The sequence below is a fragment of the Bombus vosnesenskii genome, unplaced genomic scaffold, assembly GCF_011952255.1.
Source record: "Bombus vosnesenskii isolate JDL3184/JDL3185 unplaced genomic scaffold, Bvos_JDL3184-5_v1.1 scf7180000013285, whole genome shotgun sequence".
NCBI lineage: Eukaryota > Metazoa > Arthropoda > Insecta > Hymenoptera > Apidae > Bombus > Bombus vosnesenskii.
Genome location: NW_022882938.1, coordinates 3601477 through 3618203, shown reverse-complemented (window position 1 = coordinate 3618203; position 16727 = coordinate 3601477). Strand labels below are relative to the sequence as shown.

Below are 16727 nucleotides of genomic sequence, written 5' to 3'. Positions count from 1 at the left end.
AGGCGATTTTGTAAAAAATTGAAGATTATTTTGTAAATAATCGATTATTTCATGAAAAAAGATATAGAAATAAATATAAAAATTATATTTGATTATAAAATTAAAAACTTTCACAGATCACAAAAATAATTGTCATACATGCCTAGTCAATAAGACGTGGATTTTTTAAAGTCAATTTTATTCAAGTAGTGTAATAGAATTCAGTAGAAAGTTACATTGGAATAAACCAACTAGATTCATTCCCGCCATTTTCCGGTCTTGTTTGTTACAAGTTATAACTCTGTTTGACGCATTGTCGTGATCGTTTCTTCTAAATATTTTGTGTTCTTTGTGATCTTTCGTGTATTTTTTACCAATTTATAGATAATAATTTCATCTGATTATCAATAAACCATGTGAAATAGTTAAATATTCTGTTCTTATCAGAAAATAAGGTTGACATTTCGTGTTCTACATTTAAGTAATAATTTCTCGAGGAAAACATACATCAGTTAATTATATCTTCGAATGAATAATTCTCTGTTATATTGAAAGAAATGAATACTCCAACAACCAGAGATTTCTTGCGGAGACCAGATGGAACGCGTAGGAGATCTTCTCGCCAAGCCTTAGCGGTGATTCCTGTTAATAATTCCGCTTCACCTGGTGCGTTCCTTACATTTTTCATGTCATCTTATCTTTTGTTTACTTCTTTTAGTTTCAATTTACGTGTTTTAGGAGAAGCAAATTCTACCGAAGTTAATGCAATGGATAATTTTTTAAACAGTCGACACGGCAATGACTCTTGGAGCCCTGCACCTAGCCCAGACGAGATGGTAATCCAAAAACGAGGACGTCGTCGTAGAACTATAGTTTGGTCCCCTGATCTTGATACTTGTAAAAGAAACAGCCTTTTTAGGTAAAGATTTTTCGTTCCCAATTACTTCTGTTATAAGTCAATCAGGCAAAAATATATTGAATTTGTTGTAGCTCAAATTCTAAAGATCGCACACCAGTGAAGAGTCCATCAAAATCAAGTATGGTATTGAGAAGTACACCTAGAAAAAGGCTTACTCTTGGTGATGTCAATGAATCTCAGTTTACAACACCAGATAAGAAAAAAAAGTCACAGGTCTCTTTGGATGTTAATAATTCATCAAAATATTTTAATGGCAATTTATTAAATGGTTTGAGAGGTCTTAGTCATAGTCAATTAGTTCACATGATTATGGATTTGGTCTCCACGCAAGAGGATGGTCTGTTACATGAGAATGAAAAAATAAGAAATGTTTTGCTAAAAAAGATGCCAATGGCTGATATACAACCACTAATCGACACATTAAATACTTTAAAGCAAAATATTCAAATTAGCATCGTGCTATCTAATAGGGATGATTTATCTGACATTCACATTTATTTAGATAATTTTCAGGTGTGCAGTGATTTCTTTACATTCTTATATATTTTTTTAATTCGTTATTAACGCTATATCCAATTTGTACAGAAAACTATTATAGATCAGGGGAAAAGGCTTGTAGAATCACAGCACTGGGTATCAGTTATGCAATATGTTTATGCAGCATGGAATATTACAAAGCAACTATATGAAGAGGAAAATCAAAGCCTGTGTAATTTGACTCATAAATGTTTTAAAAATTTGACACACTTTTGTTCTCAAGCTCTAAAAAGAGGAAACTTCACGAGTACCATATTGGATATATTTACTGATAGGTACTGACAAAAAATTTTGGATTTTGTATTTTCAGCATAAAAGATATTACCCCGTTTTATGGAATTGTTCACAGGCTCGTTGCGATGGTTGTAGATTATGAGGATTTAAAAGTTTGTTTACAGTTGATACACGAAGTAAAAAACAATGAAACTTAAATGCTTTCTCTACGTCAACATAAAGTATGCCATATTACAAATACTATTACTTTTATATACATATATATTTTTAATATATGCATAAATTTTAATTCTAATCGTGATGTAAAGACTCAACGAGTCTTGATAGTTGTTAAATTAACTATATTTTTTTTACTATTTCTTTTTATAATAATATCACATAATGAGATTCATATAGAACGGTATTAAAATAGTAATGTTAATAGTATTTAAGATAATCAAATGATATTTTTATATTACGTTTGTATTAATTGTTCGAAATATTTGACATTTTATAAACTTTTCAACTATAATTAATGTTATACGAACTAGGAACATTGCTTAAAAACGATATTACTATATCAGTGCAAGGTAACTTATTTCAAGTGTGTATATCGTTAGTGTCGTTTGTTATTTATGATTTACTTAAGATAGACATCTTCTTTCAAGGTATTTTAACATTATTTTAATATATTTCATGTGTATTTTGTCAAAAATACTTAAGGACGATACTTATTTCATTGGTACAATTTCTCGTCTGTATCTTTTCATGACAATAAACATACATCTAAACTGATTTTTATTAAAAACAATTTATTCGTCATAATATATCATGCATTCTTACATAATATATCCATTATTACTTCTGAAAGGCACATACTTCATTTACGGGTGTATGATGTGGCGTAGTGTGCGTGTGAGTGTGTGTGAGTGTGTGTGTGTGAGTGTGTAAATATCAGAAACATCCTAAGAAGCGTGTAAAATTTCTTTTCACATACCTGTACACTCTTTTAGATAGTATAACGATGCTCAGAATCTTTCTGATCGAGCCGTTTGAATTTTTCCTAGACGATAATCAATTATACATGTGTCTAGTCAAGTGTTAAAAGTCGATTACTTAGAAATTCGCACTGATGAATACAATTCAAAACGACAAAAAAGTCGTGTACCATTATCGAGATCTTTTTGATCTCTTTCGTGCTCATAAGCGCAAATTTTCTTTCTTACAACAGATCATTTAGAAGTGCGTATTGGCAAGATTACATTATACACCACTCTTAGGAACATTTTCGAAATCCGAATTTGCCTCGATCGGATTTGGAAAATTTCACCAGACGAATAAAAACGTAACAATGAGCGCAACAATATAATCTGACTTCATCTAAATAAAAACATTTAGTTGAAACAAATCAAACGCGTTTTAAATTTGTCTACGCTGTTCACGTAGAACGTTTCGCATAATATGGGTAAAATAAAAGTTGCCTCTCTGATAAGGTTCTAAGATCATTCAAAAAGTTTCGTGACTCTGCTTCGACCAGTTTCGGAAAGCATAGAAAATACAAACGATCAAGCTTAAAAAGTAAATTATTATCGTTTGTTGTTACATCAAGTTAATTAAAATTGTTTTTTAAGTAATAGAAAGAAGATTTGCTTTTATCTTGTGTCAGAGATAAATGAAGTTGCATTAATTTCTAATTTGACATTTTTAAAACTTTCTGAAACTTTCTGAGTGATCTTAACTGATGGATATTAAAACGAAAACGTTCCATCTCTGAACTATGCGGTTGACAGGCTAAAAGCGGAATCACGGGTAATGAGATTGAAATTTTCTTTTGTACTTTTTCGCTGAAGGAACTGACTAACAGTTATAATAATCAAAATTAAATTGACCTCGTGGTTATGTTTTCCTTTACAAAAAGGAAGTAAACAAGAGTGTAAAAAGTAAGTGCAATTAAACTTTGCGCGTATACAAGATCCAGTTCATCGTTCTTTCGGTTTTCTTAATTATATCCTAACTGTTCGTTAATGTTACGCGATTTCACCCATGATTCGGGCTTGTTAGCAATGTTCTTCGCTTTGTTTTACAAAAGAGAAAAAGAAATATAAAAAAAATTATATAGAACGTTCTGTTGCTCGCTTTGTTCAGATGACAATGGGACGCGATTAAATTAAGATAACGATCCGTAATGCGACGATGCAACTATGATACTTAACGAGATAAAGCTGCGAATCGAATACTGTGGTAATGAATCATCGGATATTACGAGTTCGCCGGCTGAGACGCGCTTCAGTCCACCTTTGCCGGTTGCACTCTTGGATACAGCTAGAAGAATGAATAAAATAGGTCATAAAACAGGTACAAATTATCAAGGAGGGATCTAGAATATTTTCAGGATGTTTCAAGCTTGAATTTCTATCTTTTTTCTTTTTAAATTATAGATCGTTGTGGCTTCTCTCCTCGTGGATAGTTCAACAACTTACGCCAAGTAAATTCCGAGGTACGTAGCCTTCCTTGTGTCCCAGTTTGCTCCACCACCATTCCCTCTCGTTGTCGTCGCCCTTCCGGAGTACAACTAGGGAATCGCCGTTCTTCAGTGTAAGCTCGTCGCTGTGTTGTGCCTCGTAATCGAACACTGCGTACACTTGCCCGTTGTTCATTATTCCGAGCTTCTCTTGGACACCTGCAGTGGGTTATAATAAAACTTGTTGCAATTGCTCATCAAGATTCAAGAAACATTCTACTAGTCGTTAAAATTAGTACTGACTGTATAAGTATTCCGAGCAGCCGTCGAAGCCCTCCTCGTCCTCTTCGCATTTTTCCGCTGCTGTTTCATGATCGGAGAGGGTAGTGGCAAATATACAAGCTCCGTGTTCCACCAGGAATCTCACCATAGATAAATTATTGCAACTCGCCGCACAGTGCAAGGGAGTCCTGCGGTAAAATTAATTGTACAATTATTCAAGGTTTACAACAAAATAAAATTAACGATTAAAACAAAATGAGCGGCTCTTACCATCCGTCGCTGTCCTGAGCGTTTACGTCGCAGCCAAACTCCACCAGAAACTTAACGATCTCCAGATGACCGGCGCAAATGGCGTTATGAAGCGCGGTAATCCCTTCGTCGTTAGCCGAACTAGGATTCGCCACTTCTTTAGCAGTCTTCTTTACCAATTCCAATTCACCTTCGAGGCTGGCGTCCAACAGAAGCGCCAGAGGATCGAAGGAAACCCTCCTCGAAAGATTCGCCTTCCCTGTGCTAGACTTGAGATTCCCTTTTTTCCTCCTCATCACCTCGTTGCTCTTCCCATCGACTTCCAGCTCGGTTCTTCTTTCGGATTCTTTCGCCTTTGCCTTGTCCTCGATATTAATAACGTTCAACGCGTCGATGATGTCCGCTTCCTCCAATTTCTCGTTGCTAATTACATCTTCGTTGATACCGCTCTTCTTGCAATTGTCCGTCGTGTCGATGATTTGTGACTGTTGCTGAGATTGTTGTTGTTGTTGTTGCTGTTGCTGTTGTTGCTGCTGTTCCGTTTGCATTAGGTCCGCTGGAATCTCGGTTTCCGGGAATAGAAACGCCGGTGGCATCTCAATCCGTCGATTTATCGACACGTGAACATTCGATTTGGCGTAACGGAGCTTCGGCTGTTCGGAGATCGGCGCCTTCTTCAGGGTCAGAGGCCTCGCTTTGATGATCTGATGGTTGCCGAATTGGGTTTCCGTTGGAGACTCCGGCGGTTCGGACGTAGGAATCGGCGGTACGTCTTCTTCTTTCTCCGTTCTGTGAACGATTCAGTGGAAACGTCGGTTAGGATCGACAGAATAGCTTGGAGGATTGCGGTTGTCCAAGAAGGTGCATTAATTGGAACAGTACGATCGACGTGGTTAATCCTCGAGCTTAGAGACTCGAAGAAGTTTCGGAACAATTAGATGCTTTAATGCGTACAACTAACTTTGATACTCTGTGTCAAGTGTTTGAATTAATGATCGAAAACGCCAGGTCTATCAAACTCCTAATCTTTTAAAAAAAGTTTCGATGACTGACGTGTATTCGAAGAAAGGGGAAAAGCGCGCGATTTGATGGTAAGATTTGGAGGGAACTTAGGTCAGGAAACAGGAACTTGGATCCCGCCTCGATGGATTGAAGAGCTCGCGTACACTAAACTGTTGTCTCAGCTGCACGGTAGTGGTTCTATTTTGGTGTCTATTATTCGAGACAGGCTTCGATTCACCGGCCAAATCGATCACGGACTAATTAACATTTATAATTAACCCGGTAATCGTTTTTACGAGCTGCTCCCAAAATCCCTGTTCTATCTATCAGTTTCTTTTGGGCAATAGTTGTTTGGCATGGATTCGAATAGAGATAGAAATTTCAATCTCAAAATTCCAATCTAAATTCCGAAATTCGAATTTTAACTTAAAAGTAGCTATGAAATCTGTGAAATTCGTTATAATCTAAATTAATACGCCTAATAAACGGTAGCGAAACAACGCACAAACCTTGCATTGATTCCCAAATTGTTCTTGCAGTCGCTAATACCGTCGGTTGTGTTATCCACCTTTTCATGATGAGTCAGCCGTGGCGGAGGATTTGGTTTGCTCGGTTTAGGAGGTAGTGCTGGTTTCGTCTTGTCCTCTCCCATATTCTTCCTCTCGTTCTCGTTCTTCAACCTGTCGAATTCGAACGTTTTCTCCGCGGTCTTCGCAGGGATGTCAAATTTCCCGTTGTGCTCGTGCTTCGTCACGGAACCCTGCTCGAATTTATTCTGATTGTTTTCGAATTTGACCGGGTCCTGTTTGAACTGTTGCCCACCGACTTCGTATTTGTTCGAGGGTTCGTGCTTGAATCCTGCATTGTGTTCGTACTTCACCACCGACGGTCTAACCTCGTGCTGATCGTGCTTGCCGTACTGCTGAGTATTCTGATTAGGATCGTACTTTGTTCCATGTATTTGTTCGTGCTTGTTCTGCGCAGATTCGTATTTCCCTTGCTCGATCTTCGATACGTTATCGTACTTATTCGTCTGATTGGTAGTTTGTTCGTGCTTGTTTGATTGTTCGTATAATTTCGTTGGTTGATTGGTCTGGTCGTATTTTCCATGCTGATCGTACTTAGAATGTTGCTCGTACTTTATCTGATGAGAATCGTATTTAAATACCTGATTGGGCTCGTACCTTTGCTGTTCGTGCTTAGCTGGAAGAATATGTTCGAACTTTTCTTGGCCTTTCCCTTGCTCGAACTTCATCTTATCGGATAGTTCGTTGCTGGATGTAGGACTGGTCATCGGTTGAGTTTGATTGTACCTTTGAACCGAATTCCCGAAGCTGGTCCCGCTGGATGACGAGTGAATGGTCGACGGAGGGTTAGGAGAGTTCTGAGTCTGATAAACCGAGGACGAAGACACGTGAGTGTTTGCTTGAGTTGGGTGCTGAATCACAGGATAATTGTGCCTCGACGAGTAAGTCTGATCCTGATTTGGCGTTTGACTGCTAGGGATAGATTGATTTGATTGCTGTTGATTGGCATTTTGAGCGTTCAAGCCGACAAAATTTTGCGCGTTATTATGTCCACGGCCTATCAGACTCAACGTTTGAGGCATTACAGGATGAATTTTCGTGGAGGAAGTCTGATAAATCTGAGACTTGACGGAGAAACTCGGCGCCACGCTGGATACCGGTTTCTGATGCGTTTGAAGGTTTCTATGGTTCTGAGTTTGGGTAAGGGACACCGTGGTGCCAAGATTCGACGCCGACGAACCAACGTTGTGTTGCTTCTGTTGTACGTTCCCATGCTGTTGCTGTTGCGTTTGGGACTGTTGTTGTTGCTGATGGATCCGAAGATTCTGCGACAGACTCTCCGGACTGAAGTTGTGGGATGAACTGATCAAATTGTTGTTCGTGCTGTTGGTGTTGTTGTTATTATTGTTATTGTTGTTGCAGGTCTGTTGCATGTTCACGGGCTGGTTGGCTAGGTTCTGGTTATGCTGCTGTTGATTCGTGCCTAGCAGTTGCGATTGACCTAAGAAAATATCAATCGAATCATCGATTAATCGAGCTTGTAGCTTACGATTAAATCGTTCTTCGAAAATTTTGTTCAAACTACTAACCTTGAATATGCGACTGCGACTGGCTGTGAGCGATTTGATGACCAAATTGTTGAAACGCCGCTCTCTGACCCAGCTGGGACGCGCTGGCCGAGTGCTGAATCTTGTTCTTGTTAACGTCGTCCTCGCCCGCCTTGAAGTTCACCGTGAATTTGGTGTTGTAAGGCAGTGTCTGGTACTTGGGGTCGTTCTTGTTTAGATTAAAATCGTTGTCATTCGGTATATGGGAGTATGGTTCGATGGCGGCTATGTTTCCAGCGGGTCTGGACTTTCCTCCGGCGTTGAAGTCCAGCTTCGACTCCGTGAACCCCGTGTTCGCGTTCGTGCGGTTTCCAGAGCCTAGTTGCTGGCTTAGTCGTTGATTCAAGGCTCTTTTACGTTGAAGACGACCCTGAAGCTGGGCTATCCTCGCGTCTATCGACGCCATTTCCGCTTGTCGTTGTGCCAGGGCTAACCGTTGTTGGGACACCATCTGATTTTGCTGCTCGTTCATCTTATTACGATACTGTTGACGGGGAAAAGGGACTCGTTTCAATTTCCTAGCTCTCGTTAGAATCAGTAACACGAATCCTGCTTCGTTTAAGACGTTAAAGCGAAAAAGAAGAAAAACAGTTGTTCAATTTCTATCCGACCCTTTAAGATTTCAACCATTCCTATAAGAAACCATCGTATAAGAAAATTCTGTGGGATCGGTAAAAGCATTCCGGTCACACTCGCGGAACGGGCGATATCGACCTACTCGCCCTCGGATGGTCGGTTACAATTTATTGCAAATGGAAGCCACGACCCAGAATGGTGCAGCTGGGAACAGGAGCGACGGCTAGAGAGTGTGAAAGGGCTCACCATAAGCTCCCTCCTAAGTTTTTCCAGCTCGGCGCTGGCCGGCGTCGACAAGTGTCCACCACCGCCGCCGCCAACGCCTCCGCCACCGACGCCTCCGGCACCTCCACCTCCGTTTCCGGTCCCGGCTGCGTTCTGTCGACCCCGCAGCTCCTCCAGCTGTCGCGTCAGCTCCTCGACCTTCGCCACCGCCAGAGAGAGCTCTTTCTCCTTCTCGTTAAACAGCGCCCTTATGCAGTCCAGGTCCGAGGCTGTGAACATCAAACCAAGAAGAACGTTACAACGGAAAGCAATATTTTATTTACGAACTGTTACGTTTTGTTTAAGAAATTGTGCAGAGAAATCAAGGTGGAAGATTTATATCGTAAAAGGAATGCTTTTCTTCTCTTTTTTTTTTAATCGAGGAAACTCGTTCTTAAAGAGTATCGTTCTCGAGAATGGAATAGTATCGTTCCAAGTCGATATATAACTTCTCGAGTCTCTTCTTTAGAGTTGCACGGCTTCGAGTATGAACCGGAAACTGATTCGATATCCCTACAAAGATAAAGCAGGAGTCTGTAAGAGGAGGTGAAACGAGTCGGTCGTTTGACCCGACAAAGCAATAGTTTGCGAGGATGAAACTTTCGTTTAATTATTTCCTCGCTCCTTTGATCCGTTCCCTGATTCGTTCGCGACACCTTTCTTCGTAGCTTTAATCTCCGTCTAACGACGTTATCTTCTTCTCTCCGTTGCTCACCGCACTTTAAAGTAGAAGTTATCGAAAACAAGAAACGTATCCGAGCTGAAATAACAAATAATCTTCTCCTTTCTCCCAAGACGAGAAAGTCGTGTACCTTCCAAGCAGAGGAATTCGCATCTGTGGATAAAGAAACGAACGCTTTCCTCGCTGACCGCGAAAATGACGATCGTTCCAAGATCTTCCGTCCCCGTTTTTCCAATTCGATGACTATCGATTCGTTCTCGGAACGAGAACGGCGAAACAATTCAACGACTAATTGCCCGATCGTAGCACGTCGACTCGTAACGCGAATCCCTGCCGTGTCTCTCGTAAATCATTCCTTTAATTGACACTTTTTCCAACTTTCCAACGTTATTCGCCAGTCGAGGTAGCTTTCTCGTCGCACGGGTCTTTGCCTTGCGCGAGTTCGTACATCGAATTACCGCCGATGGATGAGGATTTTTTGAGCTGCAGGAGAACTCGAAGCTTCCGTTATCGAATTTGAAAGGGAAACACGAAGGGTTGTACGGTTTTCCACTGAAAGGTTCGCGGAATATCTCGTAGGATTTGAATGACCTAACGCATGACTTTCTTTTCGATTTTAGCAAGTTCTATACAAAAGAACGACGGGTATTAAAAAACATATCTCTCGAAAACGAAGGCTCGTTCTGGAAAATTCTATTAGCATCTCGTAACATTACACGTGTACTGCAACTTACACCTACGATCCTTTCAAGAATGATTTCTACAAGCGCGCCTTTCTCTCGTAAGAATAAACGAAATTTAATCCAATTAGAATTCATTTTCAACAAGCTATTTATTCCACAATTTGATTCTCAGCAAATTAATCATGGAACGTTCATGCATCCTTTGATCTCTTTTATCAGTTGCCCCACTCGTTTAAACATTTACGAGCTCGTAATTCGCTATGACTTTTTTTTGTTCCCATCTCTCTCCGTTATTTTATATCATTATACAATTTTGCATTTCATAGATGTATAATCTTCTTCTTTTTAAAGGGTTTCCACGTCGATGAATAAATAAATAAACGAACAAACGAACAAACAAATAAACAACAGAAAATATACAATCGTAAAAAGAAATTATTCGATTCTCTTCGATTGTTAAATTTGTCAAAAGTATTTCGACTGTCCAGGAATTTCTTTCTCCAGCAAATCGATCAGATCGAAGCATCCCACCACCCTTTCGATTTTCCGAACGATCGTTCTTTCGAGTTGCAACGCGGCTGTCTCGCGTTTTCCAGCTCGATTCGCTGGAATACATCGCGTTGGAACCAGTCGTCCGCGTTCCACTGTCTCGTTTCGATACCACCGCAGAAGAATTGCCTCGAAAGCTCGTAAACCACGCGTATCCTGGACGACCGAACGGTTGTCCTGCGGAAAGGACGATTCTTCGTCTCGTGTCCTCGATATATATCCAGCGAAGAAGAGCGCCTCGCGTGGAATACTGCGCGGCGATCATGATTCGACTGGTCTCCATTCTTTTATTTGTCTCTGGTGTTTCATTTCTTTGCAGCGCGCTGACGTTTATTGCGAATCTCTTCGTTGGATGTACCGAGGACGAGAATTTTAAGCTTTTCAGGTCCGCTGGCAGCCGTAGCTCCTCTTAATTAGAAAACCTCCGGAGAATTCATATACGAAGGACGGACGTAAGTCGTGGGTAAGAAATAAAACGCTCAGGAAGGTCGTCTTTTCGTCGAGAACGCGGTTCCAAATATTTCAGGACCTCAGAGGTTCAAATAATTCTTCAAAATCCTTCGTACGATTTTTTGGTTACAGCGACCGATCGACGATCTTTGTAATCGGCACTGAATATCGGTCGGAAAGTAAATTCACGAATTAACATTTAATATCGGTTACACACTAGGAATACTTTTGCAAGCGATTACAATTTCGCAATTTTATTCGCAACCGAAATCTTTGGCCAGAAGTCTTCATGAACCTCTCACCGTATGTATTAAAGCAACGTGGCGTTTAATTTCAAGGAGACCCGGATTCGCAAAAACCAGAGAACTGGTTCGTAGGCCTTTGACCGCCTTGCCGTCATTTCCCGCGGGTGGAAAGCAGCGAGCAAAAACAGCCCGGGAAACGATGATGATGGAAAAATGGAGGCGAAGAATGTAGGAGAAGGGACCTTTTGTCGCGCTGCTCCACAGAGGAACGATCGGTCTCAGCCACGCCTTATTAGACTTTTCATTTCCATTCCCCCTTCCTTCTTCGTCTTCTTTCTCTTGTCCTTCTTTTTCCTTTTCTTCTGCATTCAGCTTATTGCCTCTCGGCAACGCTCGTGAACCGCGAGACAGACATGCCGTGGCGAAAGCTCGTCCCTTTTCGAAATTACTGCGAGCTGAGTCGAACCGTACGCCGCGCCTTCGTGTATGCCTAATTTGGAAATTATGTGGCGAGAGTTAGCGGGCGAACCAACATTTTCGTTGTGGAAAATTCACTCTTCGAAGCGTAGGTACAGAGAGACGTAGCAATTTGTCGTTTTCGGTCGCGTTGCTGTCTCGAGAATTGTAAAATACGTGCTAACTAGATGCGCAGCAGCTTTATAAAAGCGGAGAATGCTTAGACTAGTAGCGAACTTTACTCTTAACAACACGAGCACTCTAATTCGACGCTGAACATTCTCAGACTTTGGTCTCCTGCGTATGCTTCTGAGTTTCAAACGTTCCGTATTCCGCGACTCTGCTCGCCGATTCAGTTATAGCTAGTTTGCTGAAAATCTCTCGAAATCCAGCGACAAACGGAAGGGATGAAAGAAACGATCGAGAGCTGCTTCGTTTTTACACGATAAACGAATGCGAACTGCGAAACGGTCTGATTAATTGGATCAGGTTGCGTAAAACGTGTTCAATTGATACTGTTGCACGATTAAAGATGCAACGGTCGTTAGCAGCGACGCGAAGAGATATTCGTTCGATAAACGATACAACAACAACAACAGTGTGCCGCGTTCGCATCGATGAATTCTCGTCGTTTAATTGTATGCACCAATTAAAAGGATGCCATTTAATTAAACGCAGGCCGCTGTATCGCGCGAGTTCCTCTCCGACAACGTTTGCCGATTTTTGCCAGAAATTTCCACATTCTCCGCGATCCTGACGTTAGAAACATTAAACCAGCTGGTTAATGATTATTTCTCTGGTCTGGTTTACGTACCAATCTCTCTCGAGTTTCGTTTGCATCTTTCATACCATTCTAAGAGGATGCTCGCTATGAACGTGAAAAAAGGCCACTTTCGTCGTTCGTTGAGAGGTACGTTGACGATTTAAAATCCTCAGTTGAGAATCTATTGCCTCGATGGATCTCGGAAAATTTAGCAACTCTCTTGCTTCGCTTTTCTTCCTTAAAGATTCAAGAGTTTAGATCGTATTTAGTGGAAGAGAATGAAGCACACTTTAGAAGCTGAGTTTCGTGTTCGAAAGTGTAGAAGAATATTATTAAGAATATGAATTGTTCGGAAATTTCATTTAGCACGTTCTGAAAAGCAATTCGATCTCGATGGAATGTGAGCTGAATTTTCGTTGGTCAATTCAAATTACGTGTTGCATAATCTTTTCGATCGTATTAATTTCTTTATACGATAATAAGAGATATTTATCCGCAACGGTATCTCTGTTCGTGATAACAGTCGATCGTCAAATTCTTCTGACAATTAACTGGAACTTCGTGCCGGCTGTACTAGGAGACTATTAATTGCTTCGAGTTTGATGATACGTTGTCACTGTGGCCGCACGTTGGCGGTGATTATCGATTTCGCGAGGTCGCGACGCACATAGGGTATCACGCCTCGAACACGTTCTGAGAACACCGGACCTTCCGGCAATTGCAAGTTCGATTGCACTATCGAAAATTGGCCACCGCTTCTCCGACGGCTATTACACTTCTTCGATTCTCCAGAGAGTCGCCGGGTTCATGCAAATTCGCGACGACTTCCCACGTCTATCAGCAGCGAACGAGGATTTCCGTTCGAGTTTTCACCGGAAACGGCCGTTTCCAGCACTCTGGAGTTTGTCGGAAATTTCGAAACTTCTCTCCGTTAATTTACTACGAACACGACGATAAGTCGAACAACCATATCGTATCTTACACGTGGAGCGATATAAGCTTTTAATAATCGACATGGAAACGATGGATTTTTAGAAATTTCTCATTTTCATTATCCCGTAGATTCGCTTTAATTTGAATCCAGCGTACTCGAGAATCGATTCGTTGTTTTTTAAGCGAGAGTACGGGTTAGAATCGTCGAGGATGCTTTATGGCTCGATTGCTTTTCACGCTGGATTTGATTGTCAGAGTTCGTTGCATCGAAGAGGAATATAGTCGAAATAAAACAATAAATCGGCCACGAAGATCCACCCTTGTTCTTATTGTTAGACTCACCCGTTTTCCCTCGCCAATGATTTCGCGTCGTGCAGGCTACCACGAAATGGCCAGCATTCCGTTATTTATACGCGGGCTGTCTCGAAGTTGGACGCAAGGGTTTATTGGCTTAATTCCGCTATTTTTCCTTTGCGAAAATTCGACCAGCTTTAGTAAATCAGAACACAATAGTTAGACGTACAGCTTGCTTCGACGAAGCTGTTGAATTATTTTAACGAGAAAAGTTGATGTTTATCTCTAATTGGTGTCCAAATTTTCCACCATTATGCCGAAGCTTCTCGAAGTACCTTTTGAATCGAAGGGGAAACAGAGGCAAAGAAAACCCTAGAAACTTCCGCAGAGTTACAGAGCTCTCGTTTTATGAAACTTCCTCGAATCTTCCAAAACGCGTCCTCAATTTTCCCGATTCGCGATCCCACGCCAACTCTTGCGAAGGAACTATTATCGGTGAAAAATATCGCAACACCAAACGCTTTCGGCTATGGTTACAGTCATAGAGACGTAAAGATAAAACGTATGGTATCTGCGAGCTGAAAAAGCGATACAAGAATAGAAAGAACACGCTGCATGGAGGCCCTTTGTGCGCGAATATTTCGAAAACCAAAGCCGAATGGCGGTAATATCCATAGGGAAAACTCTGTTTAGAACGATGACCTCGACAACGTATTTCACGGTCGTCAAAAATCGGCAAGATCCCGAATAATTATCCAAGCGTTTTTTCCAAACTTGTTCGATCGCCGGTACCGTTGGTCGATTCGTTAAAATTACGAGCTGCGGTGTTCGCGGATGAAGTTCGTCTAAAATTAACTCGCGAGACCGTGGGCCAATCGCTCGAAGCTTCTGCTACATAATCTCTCTAGTATAGAGAGAGGGTGAGAGCGAGGGGATGATGTATCGTCGCGTGGCGCTATTGTCCGATGACCTAGAATTCCATTATCGAATTCTGGCTATATGTGCCGGCTGGCGAACTCTCGCTCGTGTTCCCGGCTGTCGCGCGGCTTCGAGATTCGATACGCCTCTCGGCATCCGTGCCGCGGATACACCGTGTTTTCCGTGTCTACGCCGACCGAATGGATTTCTGATACGCGAGCACCGCGTGCCTCCGATACGCCAAGCGCCGTGTCCTGATTCAAATTTATCGAAGTACCCTGGCAATTTTCCTGTCGTCCATCTTTCGAGTATCTTGCGTGAATGCCGTCGTTACTCTTTGCCTTTGATTTTCCGTTGACTTTGGAGTAACTCCCGAGCAACGAAATTTGAAGATTCTTACCGAGGCTAAATGTCTGTACTGACAGAGGATTATTCGCAAACAAATGTCGCAGTCAAATAGGCATCTGTTTTTCTGCGGATTTTCCACGAGAGATGGACGCTGATTGGCTGTGACACGTGTTTGCGGGCGATTGTCTGTCGATCGAGACTTAGCTTAAGGGGGTATGCTATTTTAATTTAACATCTCTTTTCTTTTTGCTTGCAAATATTTGGTAAACGACGAAGGTTTTTATAGGAAACTTCAAGCGTATGTATTAAGTCTGTGTTTATGTTTTTTGTATTACGTAGAATTGCAAAATGGCAGAGTGGTTGCCACATTATCTGACTCCATATCCAGCGTAAAAGGTAAACATTTTGTACGCGAACTTAAAAACAAAAATAGATTACCTTCGATGTAGCACACGATTTTTCCATAATTTCGAAAAGTGGGGGCTTGTGAGAGACAAAATATTATTCTCCGGCAAAGAAAAACAACTTTAAACGTTTGTAGAAACTCAGCGGATTAAGACACTAAAAAAAGTCATCAAACGCTACATTATGATCTATTTTTGTTTACGTTCGCATAAAAATGTTTTATTTTTTACATTCCAGCCACGTCTGCCACTGGCTGCAAGCAAACAAGGTTCCACTGAATATGAAGTAAGACAATATCACTCCGCTATTTTGTAATTTTATTTAATAAAAGAAATAAAAACACAGAGTTAGAAAGTCTTAATCTTTTATCAAATACCTGTAAGTGAAAAAAAGTGTTGGATTAACTCTATTTTTTTTAGACTTCCAGTCCTGCGTATCTTCTTTAAGGAACACGGAAAAATTAATTTCCTTTGTCCTTGAACTTATTTCGTAGTTTAGGTATTAATTACGACTAAAGCATACTAAGGATCGATATATGAATAAGCGAAAAGTTAATTTCGATAGACGCGTAATCAGTGACTAATTGGATTAATCAGTGACCCATTAAGGATCGAGCAATAGTTTTTAAGAAAAAGACGTAATTAGATAAGACTTACGCGAACTTGTATCGTAGGAACTTCTTTATGTGAAAAGTTTAACCAGGAAGAAGTGCCAGTTCATAACATATCGGACTCCCTAGAGGGATTTTTTGCGAGCCCACGAGAGAAATCGATTCAAAATTGAGCTCGGGAAGATAAGCGATCCCGTTTTTGCGTTTCGACGGAGTCAAAGGCGTTCCGAGACGCTCTTCCCCTTTTTACGTTGATAGTAAGACCCGAATAAAAGCGACGCCTTCGAAAAATCGGACTGAGAAATCGGTTCTCTTATTCTTCGCAGGACTTGACGGGACGTTGCGAAACTTCGACCAAGGGAGCTTCGACTAGCGTTCCATCTTGAATACCAAATCTCCAGGTGGAAGCCTGGCGCTTCTAAAGCGTCCTTCGGCTCGCTGGAAAACTTTCCGCTGCGTTCTCCCTGTCGACAGGCAGGCCAGCGAGATTTCAAAGTGCTCAAAAGCTGCAAAGCCGATGGTTACCGATGCTCGTCGCGGCAAGTCGTTGTTTTACTTTCTTTCGTAGACGAAACTTTTCGACTGCCGGCTCGTAGAGAGGGCGAGGATGATTTCTTGCTATCGCGAACGAGCATTGCATCCGATCTCGTCGATGATCCAAGCAATTTGTACGTACGTTGGTCGATGGTTTTCGATTCTCTTCGCGACAACGCGTTTCTTAGAGGTCTTTTTCGTCGCACAGTTGCTTCCAGCCTTCATTTTCCACGAGAACGAA

The 16727-nt window shown here is 41.3% G+C and overlaps 2 protein-coding genes across 7 annotated transcripts in view; one reads left to right on the top strand and one right to left on the bottom strand.

Annotated features, from left to right (window-relative positions):
* Nucleotides 1-128: 128 nt before the first annotated feature.
* On the top strand, nucleotides 129-2444 carry LOC117232221. Its single transcript, XM_033491460.1, has 5 exons — nucleotides 129-645; nucleotides 718-898; nucleotides 970-1411; nucleotides 1484-1710; nucleotides 1785-2444. Exons 1-5 carry the CDS (start codon nucleotides 537-539, stop codon nucleotides 1864-1866), a joined length of 1041 nt encoding a protein of 346 aa, XP_033347351.1. The 5' UTR covers nucleotides 129-536; the 3' UTR covers nucleotides 1867-2444.
* Nucleotides 2441-16727, bottom strand: part of LOC117232218 (putative uncharacterized protein DDB_G0271606) — a 108243-nt gene continuing 93956 nt past the window's right edge. For all 6 annotated transcript variants that reach the window (XM_033491453.1, XM_033491447.1, XM_033491449.1 and 3 more), the window contains 7 exons: nucleotides 8599-8846; nucleotides 7759-8260; nucleotides 6152-7670; nucleotides 4662-5429; nucleotides 4413-4579; nucleotides 4129-4328; nucleotides 2441-3970 (listed from right to left, as the gene is read on the bottom strand). In XM_033491453.1, the coding sequence (XP_033347344.1) occupies nucleotides 3935-3970; nucleotides 4129-4328; nucleotides 4413-4579; nucleotides 4662-5429; nucleotides 6152-7670; nucleotides 7759-8260; nucleotides 8599-8846 (3440 nt within the window). In that variant the 3' untranslated portion in view covers nucleotides 2441-3934. The remainder of the gene's footprint in view (nucleotides 3971-4128; nucleotides 4329-4412; nucleotides 4580-4661; nucleotides 5430-6151; nucleotides 7671-7758; nucleotides 8261-8598; nucleotides 8847-16727) is intronic.